Source organism: Ascidiella aspersa, chromosome 4 (assembly GCF_963924565.1).
Source record: "Ascidiella aspersa chromosome 4, kaAscAspe10.2, whole genome shotgun sequence".
NCBI lineage: Eukaryota > Metazoa > Chordata > Ascidiacea > Phlebobranchia > Ascidiidae > Ascidiella > Ascidiella aspersa.
In genome coordinates this window covers 996,117-1,012,790 of record NC_139450.1, presented here as the reverse complement: position 1 = coordinate 1,012,790, position 16,674 = coordinate 996,117, and the positions used below count along the sequence as shown (strand labels likewise).

The window sequence follows — 16,674 nt, the reverse complement described above, 5'->3', positions numbered from 1 at the left end:
AATTATTTCTAAGTCAACATTAATCACAAGATACATTGGCAGTGTGCAAAAACATGTAAAAAATAATGAATTTAAAGAAAGCTAGCACTGCTAGATCAAAGTTTACCGTCTTATGGTGTATAAAACCTAAAGGCACTTTACCAGAATGCATTTACAAATAACAAAAAATCCAAAAGGAAGATCAATCAAAGGTGAATGCCATGAATATCCATATATATTGAATTACCGGCGAAACATTTTTGGGTGTTGCAAGGCCTGGTAGAGTAATTCAACCCGGGACATTTTCCATGCTGCGAACATTTCCGATACCTAAAAAGTTAAACAGTTTTAAGATGGAAGTAGGAAGACCATCTATCTCAAGGTTGGCCGACCAGTCAGAGACCAAGAGCGACATCTCTTACTTGAGTAACCGCTAAGAGCCATCTTACAAATGGGCAGAAATTAATATTGTGTTTCTTCCTCACTTACATGCATACCTTTGCTTGGCTAGATTTATTATGTTGTAGTAGACTAACAATACCGCGTAGGCCGTAGGCTACATTAAATCCAGTTTTTATTCAGATTGCAGAACTTTACAAATAAATTCCATTCTACTGTCAAGTTACAAAAATATGTTAACTTTAGATAACTTTAAAAAAACAACAACAAAAATATTGAAAAAAGGGCATAATTAATTGAGTTTCCATTAGATAAAGCGAAAAAATAAGGTTTTATTAGAATCATTTTTAAAAGGTTGAGAACCACTTCTAATTAGTATGTAGCTTATTCAGCCTAACTTGATTAATCTGGATTGATGACTTGGTTAAAAATAACTGAAACAACTCCGGTCAAAAAATTCAACCCGAGTCCGACTCTGGCTAAATGTGCAATTTTGTTGACCCAAGAGTCTGGCTCTGACTCTACGGCCTGTATTCCGCCCCTTTACTTAACTGAAATAGGATAATCGGCAATCCAAACAGGAGTGTCACATTTCAATTCATCCACCCACAAAACATGGTTAGAAAATATTCCATCATTTGCTGTTACACTTTTTACAGGTTGAAGTGTTATCAGAACCGCGCATGCGAACATCAGACTCTGCACTCGTTTAGTTTTATGTAGTCTTACTCAAGAGTCAAGACCCTAGTCCCGACTCTAGCAAAACAATCCGACTCGGAGTCTGACTCTGCAGCACTGGATCAAATTACCTGTATTGAAACCCCCCACCACAGGTTTTTGTACATTTGCTTGCCGCACCCCATTGCTGCCAGGCTGTCACGATGGCGCAAGGTTTCACTGATGGACAATTCTTTAAATCATACGCCTTGCCAATGCAGCCTGTCTACACAGAAAATAAATACAACATAATTGAGCAGAATGCAAAATTTGAACACTTGCATTTTATGTATTATTGTGTGTAAGAAAAAACTTTTTTTCCAAAAATGTTAATTTACGATGTTGTAATTTTGTTTTTTGTTGTACTTTAATTACCAAATTACAGCGAGTGACAACGTAATTATTAGACTGCACAAGGAAATATATTTAGCTACACTGTATAAAACTGTTTAAAATTTCCTATAACTTTAAATTTAGTCATGCTTGATGCTTTAGAAAAGCATGTTGGAAATAATTTCATAGAATTTACTCTTGAAGTATTTTAGAACCTCTTTTACTTTAGCAGTTGCGTTGAATAAGGTCTTTAGTTACTTTATTTAACAGAACAGACTCCTACCAAATTTGAAATCCATTGTTAAAATCTTGGCTTTAGACATTTTCACAAAAAACATACTTACTCCTTTGCAGGATCTATATCTTGTATGAACTGGAGTTGTGGTTCCACAAGTTTGCCAACATGAACTCCACTGAAGCCATGGACCCCAGACAGCAGCACCTGGCTGTTGCGCAGTAGATCCATATCCAGGTGTACCGGTGTTACCGTATCCAGTGCTACCGGTATTTCCCAAGCTAGTGCCAGGTCTACTAACAGTAGCTGTACTTCCATGGCTAGTGCCAGGTCTACTAACAGTAGCTGCACTTCCGTAGCTAGTGCCTGGTCTACTAACAGTTGCTGTACTTCCGTAGCTAGTGCCAGGTCTACTGACAGTTGCTGTACTTCCGTAGCTAGTGCCTGGTCTACTAACAGTAGCTGCACTTCCGTAGCTAGTGCCTGGTCTACTAACAGTTGCTGTACTTCCATAGCTAGTGCCAGGTCTACTGACAGATGCTGAACTTCCGTAGCTAGTGCCAGGTCTACTGACAGTTGCTGAACTTCCATAGCTAGTGCCAGGTCTACTGACAGTTGCTGAACTTCCGTAGCTAGTGCCAGGTCTACTGACAGTTGCTGAACTTCCGTAGCTAGTGCCAGGTCTACTGACAGTTGCTGTACTTCCGTAGCTACTACTAGAGCTACTTGCAGTATTGGTGATGGTAGGTTTACCATTACATGTCTGCACTGCAGGGCAATCCTCTGATCTTGAACGTTCTCCTTGACATCTTCCCTAAAACACAATTGAACTCCATCTAAAGTTGTACTTATTATGCGAATTATACAGGCATATAAGCCAAGGGATAAACCTATATATAAGCGAGTGTTGCTCATCCAGCAGTATTATATAATCAATCGACGTTTCGACGTCCTATACAGAACGTTTTCATCAGGATACTGACATATAATGTAAAACAGATTCCTTAGAAAGCAACAAATAACAAAATATACGATTACAAACTCACACCAAGCTCAGTGGTGTAAGAGCGTCCAGTAAATTATCGGCATTAGAACATCTGGGCACGTGAATAATGTTCCACGACTCAAGAAAAACTTGCTTGTGGTAATCAGTTTCCTTTATTAACACTTGAGCAGCAGAAAAGTTAATGTTGTGCTTGTGGATGTTTATAATCGCATAATTTGTTATTTGTCGCTTTCTAAGGAATCTGTTTTACATTATATGTCAGTATCTCGATGAAAACATTCTGTATAGGACGTCAAAACATTGATTGATTATATAATACGGCTGGATGAGCAACCCTCTGTTATAAACTGTTATATTGGTTTACCGATAAAATCGGCCGATATTTGGCTCTTACCAATATATCGGTATTTGTAAATGTAGGCCGATATTTTAGGACGAAAATATGATATAATTCTTCCTATGCAATAAACAACTTACCCTTTTTATTGAAAAAAATTTTTAGCATCACGCCAAGTTAATATGCGAAATAATAGTTTAATAATAATAAAAGTAAAACGTTAATTGGATGTTATTTTAAATTGATTCAAATTTTGAACATTTCGTAGGAATATCAAAAAATCTGTATCGGGTAACGGTTGACAAAATTGTAAAAAATCGGTTATCGGTCCAAAAAAGTGATATCGGTACATCTCTAATTAAGCCGAACAGTATATAGAGAAACAGAAACAATACAATAGCATTTTCATATATTGCTGTGTGAATTTACATCACAAAAAGTGTTTTTTTTCTTCAACCTGTAGATTTCGCTTTAAATTATTTCGAACCTAAATACTTGAAGGTAAAGGCAGGAGATGTCTGCATTATTTTTTTAAGTTTCAGTAACCTTATCTATTTGACTGGGGAAAAACATACACCTTTATATCAAATCATACTTGCACTTTTCTTTCAAAATATATATACAGTTTTTTTAGTGTCAAGTATTGGCTAAACATTTTATATTATTCTATCGTTAAGTTCTTTACATTAAAATCAAGCAAATATAAAATTACAGCATATCTAGCTTAACCTACTATTCTGTACTGGATTCCATATTTGCGTGTTTTTTCTTGACATGTCCTGTATCTGTGTCTTTTAGGTCGTGTTGCTGAACAAGTGAGGTAACAGTTGGTCCACAAAGACCACGCCGACCAATGGTGTATGTCGTAACCTACAGTTGGTGGAGCAGTTGCAGCAATGGCAGCTTCAACATCTATGTAGTGCTTCGAGTTTACTATAAAAGTGAAAAAAAGAAAAATTGCTGTTGTTGACAGTTTTAAAAGCGAGTTTCAAATTGCCCCAATTTGCTAAAAAATTACCATTCCTGCCAGTTTTACAAGCCTAGTGGGCTAAATTAAAAAAAATTAAGCTTTTACATTTTCAAATGTTGACCTTTTTACAAAGTAACGTGCCTTAACATATAATTTAAAAAATTTATACATTTTATCTTTGTTATTTAAGCTTAAGACTTCATTGCCTAAAATCAACACCGCAACAAAAAAATTAGGGACTAAAGGCCCGCCTACACTACATCTGCGCTGAGCTGAGCTTGGCGTGATTTTGGTTTCACTACAGCTGTGTTGAGCTGAGCTGGACATAAAAATCGCTCCAAACCGTACCTTTTTCCAGCTGCACGGGGCATGAGTTTAGCAAAGTGTGAAAAGCCGCCACAATAGAATTTAAATACAAATTTCGCTTGGGTCATCTTAGTGCAGCTGTAGTGTAAACAAGCCTTAAGCATAGAATTGTCTTGTAAACTGGTCTTATAGAAACAATAAAAACTAAGATTTATGTCATATAACAGTGGGCATATAACCAGGCAAATCTATGAAGAGTCACTAGTATAAAAGAAGATTTCTATTTGTGCATACAACTTGACAACATGCTACTTTGGTATTATTGGTTGTGCGAGTATATATTATATTCAACACCTGTTATGGATGACCAATGCCCAGGGTTGCCACATATTTTTTGAAAAAAAATCCAAATACATACAAAGCCTTTTCACAGATAATTTATAGAACTTTTTTACAAAAAAATATAAGTTTTCAAAGATCTTCATTTGGGTCACTCACCACGTTTTATGTATAATTTGATAATAAAATCCCAGAGGATTTGGTTAAAATTTGCTTTAATGCTATAAAGCCTAGTTATTATCAGTTTTACATAACAAAGAAAACTCTTAAGTTGGATTGAAAAATGTTGCAGCAATGCACCAATTTATTGCATATTGCATCAGACCGACGCCTATACAACTCTAGTATAAAAAAGGGAATTAAAATGGCTAAAAGTTATGTAAGGTTTATCTTATAACCTACAGTTTAAAGCAGGGCTGCGGAGTCTCAGTCACACTCGAGCAAGGCCACTTAAAACTACCCAAGCCCTAAGTCAGACATGCGCATACGCATTACAAAATTTTAAAACTGCTATGGCCGTCAACTGGAAAAAGGTGGAATAACATATGGTGGAATATTTTTCAACCATGTATTGTGAGTGAATGAATTATATGACACCCCTAAAGTGGATTGCTGAATATCTACGTTATTTTAGTCACGTAAATTGGTGAAATACTGACTGTAGAGTCAGGGCTGGACTCGGAACTCAATGAAATTGCACATTTGACCGAAGTCAGACTCTGGTTTAATTTTTTTACCCAAGTCACAGGTTTAAAGTGTAGTGATTTACAACACTAGGTATTAAAATAATATAAAAACGTTGTATGTTAGAGTAAATAAAAGTGTATTGTTCACCAGTTTGAACTATAATTATCCTTACTCACCACAGTAGTAGGTATTTATTTTCTGTATATCCGTAGGCGTAAATTCTTCTCTTTGAGATACGATAGGTATTTCTGGAATATATTATAACTGCCAAAAATCCATTACCCAGACAACTTTATGCAGTTGACCAAATTTAATACAACTAGAAGGTAGTTTATCTAATTTTCAAGAATTTTTTTTTTATTAATTTTCATTTTTTTAATTTACCAATACTTAAATATTCAGGTTATTAAAACTTACAAAAAAACACTTACAGCCTTCTTTTATTACCAAAGGCCTTATATTTTAAATTGCAAATACAATTAAATAACTGGGTCCATTTTTATATATATATATACATAACTTAAAACAACTGGGGCCTTAAATGTTTTTTTTATTAAGAATTATGTGCACACTACAATGGGATTTATTTGCTCATTGCTTCAATATACCTAATTATAAAATATAATTAGATTCTAAGTTAAAATTACAGTTTCGGTAAAAAACTAGGAAAGGATGCTTGTAATTTACCACATAATGCAAAGCCAGCAAATGTCAAGGATATATTTTGACTAAACAAGCCTTTATTAACATGATGGAAATTAAAACAGCACCCTCCTATCAAGGGACTTACGTGTTGCTTTTTCCATAATAGTTGTTTGGGAGTCTAATGCGAAAGCGCGGCCACCATAATGCAAAAGAGACTTTTTGTCGTACTGAACTTTCAAGTCAATTGTATCAGATTTGGCCATCTTCTTAAAATTTCGCTCAACACCTATTAAATAAATAAAACTTAAAAACAAACTACATGAATATAAAAATATTTTATTTTGTCAGTTGTAGTAATAAATTTGGCAAAATTTCCTAAATTCACCATTCAAAAAACACACAAAGTATTATTAATTCCTTAGACCAGGGTCGGCAACCTTTTCCTAGTCCCAGGTGAAACCCAAACTTAGAAAGGTCTCTGCGGGCCGCACAAAATGCTAACAAAGAATTGTGTTATTAAAATCCTAAAACAACTTTGAATTAGAAGAACTATGCCAACCATACTACTAATGAAAAGTGTAATAAAACTACTTTGAGGAAACGTGATAACCTTAATAGGTCCTTTTAACTTCGGGCGCAACTGGTGAGCATAGCTATAATAAACAAGAAGTATTTGAAATGGACTTGTGTCTAGTTTGTCAAAGATTATATAGGTGCCGCCCCCTGCCTTAGGCCAATGACACTAAAGTTCTTAAAATAAACTTTGGAAAATAAATGACCAAAGGTTCTACATTGATGTTGGAATTGAAACGTTCAAAATGATACCTACTTCTGTATGGGCTTTGATATTCTTATTAAATATTTAAAAATAATTGTCAAGTAAAAAATGGTCAATCTGTTCTGATTAACACTTTTCTAATAAATAATTGTTAAAAAAGACAATAATTTTAGGTTATTAGGTAAAACTTTGCATTTGCGACAGAAAACCTATTTATCTTTCGATCTGAATGTATTATTTACCTTCAAAGGTTAAAAACTGTACCAGTATGTTATGTTCAAATGGTTGTAATGTTCAAATTGATTTAGAATTGCAAAAGGTATGTCATAAATGCAGTTAAACCAAAATGGTAAGCAGCTAAATAAGCAACAACTAATATAGTTCACCTGGCCGAAGGCGGTCAAAGAAGATTTCAATGTAATTATCTCGAAGAGGATGGCAATGTTCATGGTGGAATCCAAGCATATGCATAATCTCATGCTGAACAATTCCAACTTTGCTGCACCGTGCGTTCAGATATATTGGATACTGTCCTACAGAGTCATCAGTGCCAAGCCTGGTTCTAAAGAAGCAAACGTAAATATTGGAAACATATTGGCATAAAAACAGCAAAACAGTGTCAGTACATTATTTGCTTGATTCAAAATATAGCCTACTTGAGGGTGTACAGCCAAGACTTAGCAGTTAAAATAAATAGTCACAGTCTCCTAAAATCCTTAGCAGTAGTTAATTCCAAACTTAAAAAAATGGTTATGTTATTAATAAAAAACTCCTCTAATATATGGTTGTACGTACGGACAAGATGCAGCAGGCAACAGTCTCTAGGTTGTTCTTGACTAGTTTGTGAATACAGGAAAAGTGCTGGTACATTGCTAGTAAAGTAAGTTTAAATTCTGTCATCTATTAACTAACTCCACAGTTTCAGAGTAGGGTTCCTCTTTTTCTCGGATTTTTTCACTCCCGGGATTGAAAAATAAGAATTCCCGGGAATCCCGACAAAAATATCAATTGAGTTTTTTCTGTTGGTAAGCGTAACTAAAGTCAAGGACATTAATAGGTTTGGTAACAGTTTTTTTAGTTTTGCTATGTTCCAGAATAACCGGGATTATCAAAATTTTCCCGGGATTCGGGATCAGTAATTTGTGGAAAATCCCGGGAATGTAGAGAGGAACCCTAGTTCAGAGGGGAGCAAGTCGAGAAACAACCACAGCACTGCTTCCTGCTGCATCCTGTCGGTACATACAACCTCCTCATGTTTCCTACATACAACCTTATTCCACCTCAGAAATGCCCAGAATTAAAGTTTCTGAACAGGTTCGCTCACCCCATTTGAATAGAATATACACAACAAGGTATTTTGTCTGAAGACACTTCAAATGGAATAAAAGAGAAGTTTTTTTGTGCAATTTATTGTTATCTGACTTACGAGCATCCTTTGCCATCCAAAAACAAAATTATCTTTCTATCATAAGGTGTTGAGGCATCCACATATTCTTTCGCTGGAACAAAGTCAATGCACGTTTCTTTAGCGTAATTTTTATGGGCTTGAACAACGAATTTTCTCATTATTTTAGCTGCAATAGAAATTTTCAAAAGTTATTGCAAAGATCTCCATAAGAACAGTATAGCATTGTGCGCCATTTTACACCTCATTTAATTACAGTTTCTTTAAAAATATGATTTCTACGAGAAATGCTGTTCAAGTTAATGCAAATATAAAACTATATAGAGAAGTACTGTGATATTCATAGCTCAGTGTTAACCATATGGAAAAAATTAATTCAAAAGGATCCTTAATAATATTGTAGAAACTTAAGTCTAGAGCTGTTTTTTTAATAAAATTTTATGTGATTTTGCCTGGATGTGGGTGGAAAATAAATAATTTTATCAACTCTCAAATTTTTAAAATTAATATTAAACAAAATGGAGTTTCGGTACTTTATTTTGAACTGAGTGACCTTGCTTTTAAAAGAACTGTGTTTAATCTGAAGTTCCATTAAATTAATATTCTAGTTTAAAATAAGTTGCATTAACAAATCTTACTTAGTGATTTATCAATGAGAAAAGGAATCTTAATTCGTGGTTCCCCAACAGTTTTTTTCCACTTTCCAGCCTTTCTGCTGAGAACGCTGTAAGCAAAAAGTGACACTTCTTCTTTTTCTTTTTCTTCCATTAACCCATAATTCTGTCAAGAGAAAGACTGTTCAAGTATCAGAGATCTTATAAAGTTGATGTCAGTCCAAGGGTAGAATTTTGCACTCAGTCGCTCTTCAAAGCATGATAATCATTCAGGCATTTGCTGATTGACACTTACCCTTAATTTTTTCACTGACAGAAAAACGTTTTATATGTTTTAAATCAGTGTAGAATATCTTCACAATTCATACTAATCGAGTAGGTAATTTTTAAATAAAAAAAATGTAAATTCAAGCTTGTTAAATATATAAACAGCCAAAACAAAACAGACAGTCGTTTCTAGATAAAACAAACATACTTATTTAGCCAATAAACGCAAAAATCCTGTTTTGTTCGAACAACATACCTCCATCATAACAGGAAGATCATCATCGCTGAATATCAAGTCCCCCTCGTGTATTCCCTTGCTCGCACATTCGCAACTTATAGGGCAAACATCACCAAATTCGGCAACACGGAAGCCAAACGGGCACGGAACATCACAGGCAGTGATGTCAAATTTACATGCAAGAGCTTAGACAAGGTGTGAAATGATTTAATATGTACATTGGCAGACATACAGTCAGTTAACTTAAGCTAATGTGTTGCTACATGCTTGTTTGTAAGGATAAAGAAAAAAAATGTTTAAAATGCAGAATTAAAGTACCTTTAAAACACAAATTCAGTTTTGGTAAAATACAAATATTTTATTTATAACATTTTATTTCATAACAAAAGTTATAAATGAATTAAATACTTTAAGCAAAATACATACACAGTGAGCATGCATTGACAATAAACATCACTTACTTTGGCATCCATAAAGCTCAATTCCAGTTAAGTTGTCCGATCCAGCATCAAAATCCGCACAAAAATCTTCAAAACTGCCGTTTTCTGCTGACCCAACTTTAAATCCACAAACAAATTAAAAATGTCAATAAAAATTATAAAGGATTGCTGTTAAATATGCATTTTTCAGTAAAAATAAGTTTGCTTTTATTGGTTTTAGTTTCTATTTTACAACTTTTTATTTTAGGAAAAGCCAACCTATAACAACATTGGTTCTCAGCCTTATTGGCCCACCGACTGACTTCCTAGTAGAATAGGTGTTTGTTGGCTTAAGGTAAAGAGAAAATACAAAGTAGTTTTGACAACAACTATTTAACACAAAGTCGTTTTGACAAACCACTATTTTTCCATTTATGTATTGACACACTTGCAATTTTGTTTTGGCTTCAAATGCATCTATATGCAAGGCTTGTAATAATTAACCACAATTTCCCTATTTCCTGTTGATTGGTTTAACTATCAGAAATGTGTGTAAGTTGAACAGATAAAAATTGAATAAAAAAAGTTAATGTGCTCGCGGACTCAGTAGTAACTCTAAAACACTGCTGTAAAATATTATTGAAAATTATTTAGCAATACTTACAACTAAAAACTGACACCACTGCTATCACACCAGCAAGAACAATAACTGTTGTAACAGCAATCAACAATGTTCGGTGAGAACTAGATTGACCTTGGGTCTTGCCGTCTATAAAAATTATACATGAAAAGCTTATCTATATTTCTGTACAGTAAACAACTTAGCATTAAGTTAAACTAAACATAATATTCCAAATAATATATTTTTTACATTTCTAGTATCTTGTTAAACTCATATTTTTTTTTTAATCTTTAAGCCATCAAATCAATACAAGTATTAACCATCCCAACAACAATACTGTTAGGCCAGTTGATCTGACTTAAGAACCACAACCTAAGGTATAAAAAAGAAAGTTACCTGGTCTTTGCCGACTTTCCCCACGTTCTGATCTATCACGTTGACCCGAATCTGAAGGATGATGCTTTCTCCTCTTGGAAGGATCTTCGAACGAAGGCATGTTGGCCTAAATGTGCTTACAGCAGTTTCTAAATGTTGACTGCTATCCTTATTGAGGTGACCAATTATCCAATACTATTTATTAGAAGCCTACATAAAAATATATAGAATGACCTTAAAAATAAAATTGGGTGCTGGTCTAAAAATGTAAACCTGGACAAAAATGTGGGGAAATTCTAAATCAGCTTCGAAAATTATTTTAAAATTGCACTTAGCTGTATTAAAGTATATTTTAAAAATATGCAGACCTCCCAAATTAGGGCCTGTAGAACATCGATAGCTTTGGTAAAGCAGAATTTTAACGGAGCTGGTCTAGAATCCTACCACACCTCACATTATTTGGGTTAGGGTGGGTGAATGAATATATTAATACTTGACCCACCCTCACCCAAACTGACACCCTAACCCAAATATTGTGCGTTGTTTTAATAATATGATAGGATTCTAGGCCAGCGTCGAACAAAACTTAAATATTTAGTGCTTTTCTTGCAATTTAACTTTGACATCTTGTTTCGTTAGTGTTAAAATTAATGCGGTGGGATTCTAGGTCAGGGGCAAAAATACCAAGGAAACTGCATTTATGCAATAATATTATATAAAATATACATAAAATGGCCAAGCCATGGTTGAATTTAGCAAGCGACTTTTACGTTTTATTTCGTTATGTTGTATTTTGACATAGAATACTAATACCCTTAACTTAAAATTATTCCATTACTTCGTTTTTATTGCGAAGCTCAACGACGTCGTTGCAAAGCCCAATAAGATTTTAACTAGAAAGTTTATTTTGCTAAATGAATAATAATGTTTTTTTTCGCTTAAAGTGTGTTTGCTGAATTTCTAAAGCCAATACAAACACTGTACACAAATTTCAGCTTATTAGCGGCACAACTTTCGGATATTGCCCCAAAACAAGTTCGCCCAGGTCTTGTACACTACCATTACCATTTTTGAATCGAGTAAAATTATTTGATTTCAGTAGTATACTACAAAGCAGTAGGTTGACTTAACGAAGACCTGAGTCTCCAAGTAGCTGTTTCAAGGATAAGCTTTAGTTTTGTATGCACCATAAAGTTGTACAAAGTTACTAATTCCCAATTGTGATTGTAGGCGACCTCAAAGAAGTAACATAAAGATTTATATAGGGCGGGAAAATCAAACCTAAAAAATACATTTTCCCTTAAAAATGAAAAACGCTTTGCAGAAACTGTCTCACTTTAAAAACCGCTAGTTGTCTGTTAATAAATGCTGTGCAATAACACATTTTTTCAAAAAATGGTAACGACGACTAAATGCACGAGGTAATAGTTTTGAAAAAAAGGTGAAAAACACGACAAATTTTAGCAATTAGGCTATACAGAAGTCGTTAACAAACTTACACATTTCCACGTAAAACAATACTGGTGGCAGCTTTATTGTAAATTTAATCAAATTTTAGTATCTTACGTACAGCTACAGAGAATACAAAATAACGTAAAACCAGTAAATATTGTATTTATAGGGTGCATGGTCATTAATTAGTGCACTCTTAGATTAAGATATCTTCAAAGAAATATAGTGTTGTAGTATATTTTCCTGATAACAAACATCAGACCAACTTCCACAAGCCCACAAAGCCTAATCCTTGCATAAAGGTATTTGTATGGGTAAGTAATAAAACCACATTATTTTTGAGAATTTTTTGTCGTTTGTTTTAGTTTTTGTACTTTTTTTTGCTAAAAAGTGTAGATTTTCTTGTTAAGAAATTGAAATACAAGCAAGATACAAAAATTGAGTAATACAAAATATAAAATATATATCCACGCCAGGGAAATACGCAGTTAATCTTCTAGCATTCCACGCTCAACTCTTGGTGTAAGAGGCATGTTCGCATATATCTCAACTACCAGTAAGATTGTCAACATCATTTTCGCAATCTGTTTTGTTTTACTTGAAGGTTGCCAGATTTTTTAAGTTTGTCCCAACATAGCAAGTCAATGTAGCCGTCGCCATTGAAGTCCAAGGCCTGCGATAAATTGGATTTTACTTGAGTTAAATATTTCTTTTAATTTATTGTACTTAGAGCATAATTGTCGGAGGTTGTTGTAAGCGAAGTAAAAATATTATCACTTTGAACGTTTCGAATATCCCCTTATTCATTTTCAACATAGTGAGAAGGCACTAAATCACTATGTTGGAAATGACTAAAAGAGATAATCGAAATGTTCAAAATGCTATCCACTTCTGTATTAGCTTTGGTGTTCTTTCCGCGTCTAACTACACCCTACAGATCTTAAGATTGATTCGAAACGTTTACAAAATGCTACTTCTGTATGGGCTTTGACATACTACGCATTGCACTTTAGTTTAAAAAAACATAATACAATAATTGACTTGTACTTTGTTCATGTGGCATTTTTTTATTTTGTGCAAGTTAAATGGTTTACCGCTATGCAATAATATTTAGTGTATGCTAAGTTTATTTGCCGCTTTCGATAAGTTGAGTTTTTTAATTCGTAAAAGTCTGCGACAAATCTCAACTGAAATGTAAAAAAAAAATAAGGTTTTATTAGATGTTTAAAACTAACAAAAAATACTTTCTTACTTAAACAAGCAAAATAGTTAAAATTGAAACCTTCAAAGGCATTTTTTTAAAGTTTATACGACAAAATTTGCTTTAAGGGTTCAGTTGTTTATCGGCCCTAAGTCATTCAGCTACTTTTATGAATAAATTTACTACGTTTTAAAATAAAAATGTAAATTCTCAATATAAATTGGTATCGGGTATCAGCTCCGATCCGATATTATCAGACATTCCCATTAAAAATAGGAATCTGATATGGTCCGAAAAGTTGCGAAGTTACTTATTTATTTTTATAAATAAAATAATATTTTTATAAATAAACACAAGATTAGAAAATAATCTTACTATTAATTGTCCCCCTGAACAGAATTCCAGAGTGTAATCGAATCCAAAATGAAATTCACCGTTCTTTAAAAGCTTTACGAGGAAATTCCTATCCGATGAAAAAAAAACAAGCGTTACAAAGTGACAACTTTACGAAACAGGACAATCGATAAAACTTGGTCGCGTCGAAGTTTATATGATAACTAGGGCCTTTTATAGTCCGATAAAAGTGACAAAAAAACTATGTTGTCGTCTACTTTATTAAAAAATTAAAAAGTCATAAGACGTCATGTTTTCTTTTTTTGGTCATGCGGTAGGAGCAGTGGTTCCCAACGCATGGGTCGACCCAAATTTGGGTCGCCTGATTAGCGAAACCGGCTGGAAGTTAAAGCTGACATGCGTGACTCTATATGCTCAAGCGAAATAACGCCTCGATTTCAAAAACTCACTGAGAGCAAGCGAGCACAACTATCTCATTAGTGATTTAATAAACATATTATTTTCGGAAAAAGTAACTCCTTTGTAGTGCAGTTTGTTTGCAACGCAATCTTGTATTTGCTTGGGTCGCAAGATTATACCAAATTTTTTTTTTTAAATGGGTCGCCTTAAAAACGTGTTGGGAACCACTCACTTAAAAGTATAATTTTTTTACGGTAGGACTTAAAGTATAAAGAAGTAACTTCGTTAATGAAGTTTAATCAACATTTCTAAGCCATATCAACTAATTATGGCTTGTAATATGTTTCAAAAATCAAAATCATATTTTTCGATTTATTAGGTTTTAAAAAAACTTGCCTTAATAATAAATAAAATATGCCATTCGGACAATTTGACTTGGAGGGGTATTTTGAAGAATATCAATAAAAGTTAAAGACGCAAAATGAAAAAAAAGCTTCAAGTTAAAAAAAAATTTAAGAACTGAATATCAAAAACAATATGTAAACAGTGGAACGTTAAGTTACATAAGGTTTACTATATAATATACAACACTGCCATGAAATATTAAAGACCATTTTTTGGCAATAACATGCTACTAACCCATCACTTGTACATAAAATGTCGTCCAAACCATCTCCGTTGAAATCTGCCGCCATTTTTGAACCTTCCCCACAATCGTATAATACAGCGTCACTTTCAACGAAGGAAACCTCGTCACTTTCACGACTCATACCAACCTTCCTATAAGATATAAATAAACGTTAACAGTTGTTGGGTTGCTTATTTCCTAATGCTAAAGAATTGAAAAGCATTTGGTAAATACGTCCCCTTAAAGCAGGGGTTCTTAAACTGGTGTCTGTAATCCCTTGGGTGTGTGTGCACTAATTGTAGGGGGTCCATGAAAGCCTAAATATAATCTTAGTGTATAATTTGAAAAATGAAATGAATCCAACGCTTTGGTGCCTTGTTATGGAACGTATTTAGACTCCATTTCAGTTTCAAATTTGTTAAACCGAAAACTGCAGGTTTCTGAGGTCTACTTGCTTTGTGGCCTCATCTCTAACAATTCCGCAAAAAAACTAAGGGGCCTGCGTTAACAAAAACTGTCTTAAAGGTACATTTTAATCTGTCTGACTAATGGCCCCACATAATATAAAAGCCTTTACTTATGCATATGAATCTAAAGCATGAAGCTAATGCGAAATGCAGTAATGGAAATTATTTCGAACCACTTGTCGATACGGATGTTCGATAATATCGGATCGGAGCCGATATACTGAGTAAGAAATATCGGAACTCTCCCGATACTAGTTTGGTATCGGTTTTGGTTCGATACGATTTTTTGTAGGGTTTTCGCCGTTGTTATTAGTTCAATGCAAAAGTTTACTTCAGAAGATATTTTTGGAAACAAATAACAGTTTAAAAACTAAAGGCAAGCAAACTTTTCTCTAAAAGTCAAAACAAAGTACGGCATAACATGGTTTTAACACGGCTCGGAACGAAACCCATTTTGTAAATTTGACTTTGACAGTATTACTTGTCGACGGACCAGCCGTATTTCCTACCAAAATATAGGGTATCTGAATAAAACTCAAAGTATTTGGCATCCCTAGAAAAGATCTCACATATTTCCTCCCTCCAAATGTCCACACATGACGTCACTTTTCTTATCGTTGTTAAAATCTCCGAACAACCAACTTGTTCGTTCCACTGACGGACACAGCTCGGGCAAGCTCACACTCTTTGAACTAAACACTGCACATAACACATTAGGTTATCGACTTTCTGCAATTAAGTTATCAAATATGTATGAGACTGGCATCGATGGAGCTAATACACCTGAATTACCATACCATGTCGGTAGTAACAAGTAAATGAAATTACAGCTCTGTAAAATGCACAGCTAAGCCACTTTTAATTTAAATTCTCAGTTTTTAACCGGCTGATACTCTTTGAACTAAGCACTGCACATAACACTTTAGATCAGCGTTTCTTAACCTTTTTACTTGGGGGCGCACCTAGAGTCGTCTGTAAACGTGGCGGCGCACCTTGCGAGCGAAGCGAGCGCAAACTTTTTGAAGTGTACCGGTATTTCTCTTAAATTGCCTGCAATTTTTTTATTATATAAGTTTTATAGTTGCATATCTTTAAAGGGACTCCAGCCTTTAAAACTAAAAACGTTATTTTGTCAATTTAAGTCTTATTGCGAATAATTTTGGACTTATTTCGAAATTTTTAGGTCTTATCTAGACTATTTTAGATCTTATTCTGTAGTGGTTATTACTGCGAATATGGCGTTATTATGTCGGCGGTCTTAATAGGTCTACTATGGTAGCCTATTATAGATTAATTATCTGATTCAGATATTGTTGCTTTGTAGGTCTTATTGCGTTTTCTACTTAAAAGGCTTGTGGAATCAATGAGCTAAGCTTAATAGAAAAGTACAAAAATATATGTTTTATATAATAAGACCTACATTATTTTTTCCTTTCGCTCGTGGCGCACCTGACAGCCTTCCATGGCGCACCGGTTGAGAAACGCTGCTTTAGATTATTACC

General features: G+C 34.1%; 1 protein-coding gene across 1 annotated transcript; it reads right to left on the bottom strand.

The window, feature by feature from the left end:
* Positions 1-216: 216 nt before the first annotated feature.
* LOC146146535 (uncharacterized) lies at positions 217-10,841 on the bottom strand. The gene is made up of 11 exons (XM_083386665.1): positions 10,693-10,841; positions 10,339-10,443; positions 9,274-9,812; positions 8,775-8,916; positions 8,158-8,305; positions 7,118-7,293; positions 6,099-6,239; positions 5,485-5,556; positions 3,740-3,939; positions 1,773-2,477; positions 217-1,321 (listed from the first exon to the last, which is right to left on the bottom strand). Exons 3-11 carry the CDS (start codon positions 9,280-9,282, stop codon positions 1,184-1,186), a joined length of 1,731 nt encoding a protein of 576 aa, XP_083242791.1. The 5' UTR covers positions 9,283-9,812; positions 10,339-10,443; positions 10,693-10,841; the 3' UTR covers positions 217-1,183.
* Positions 10,842-16,674: the final 5,833 nt, after the last annotated feature.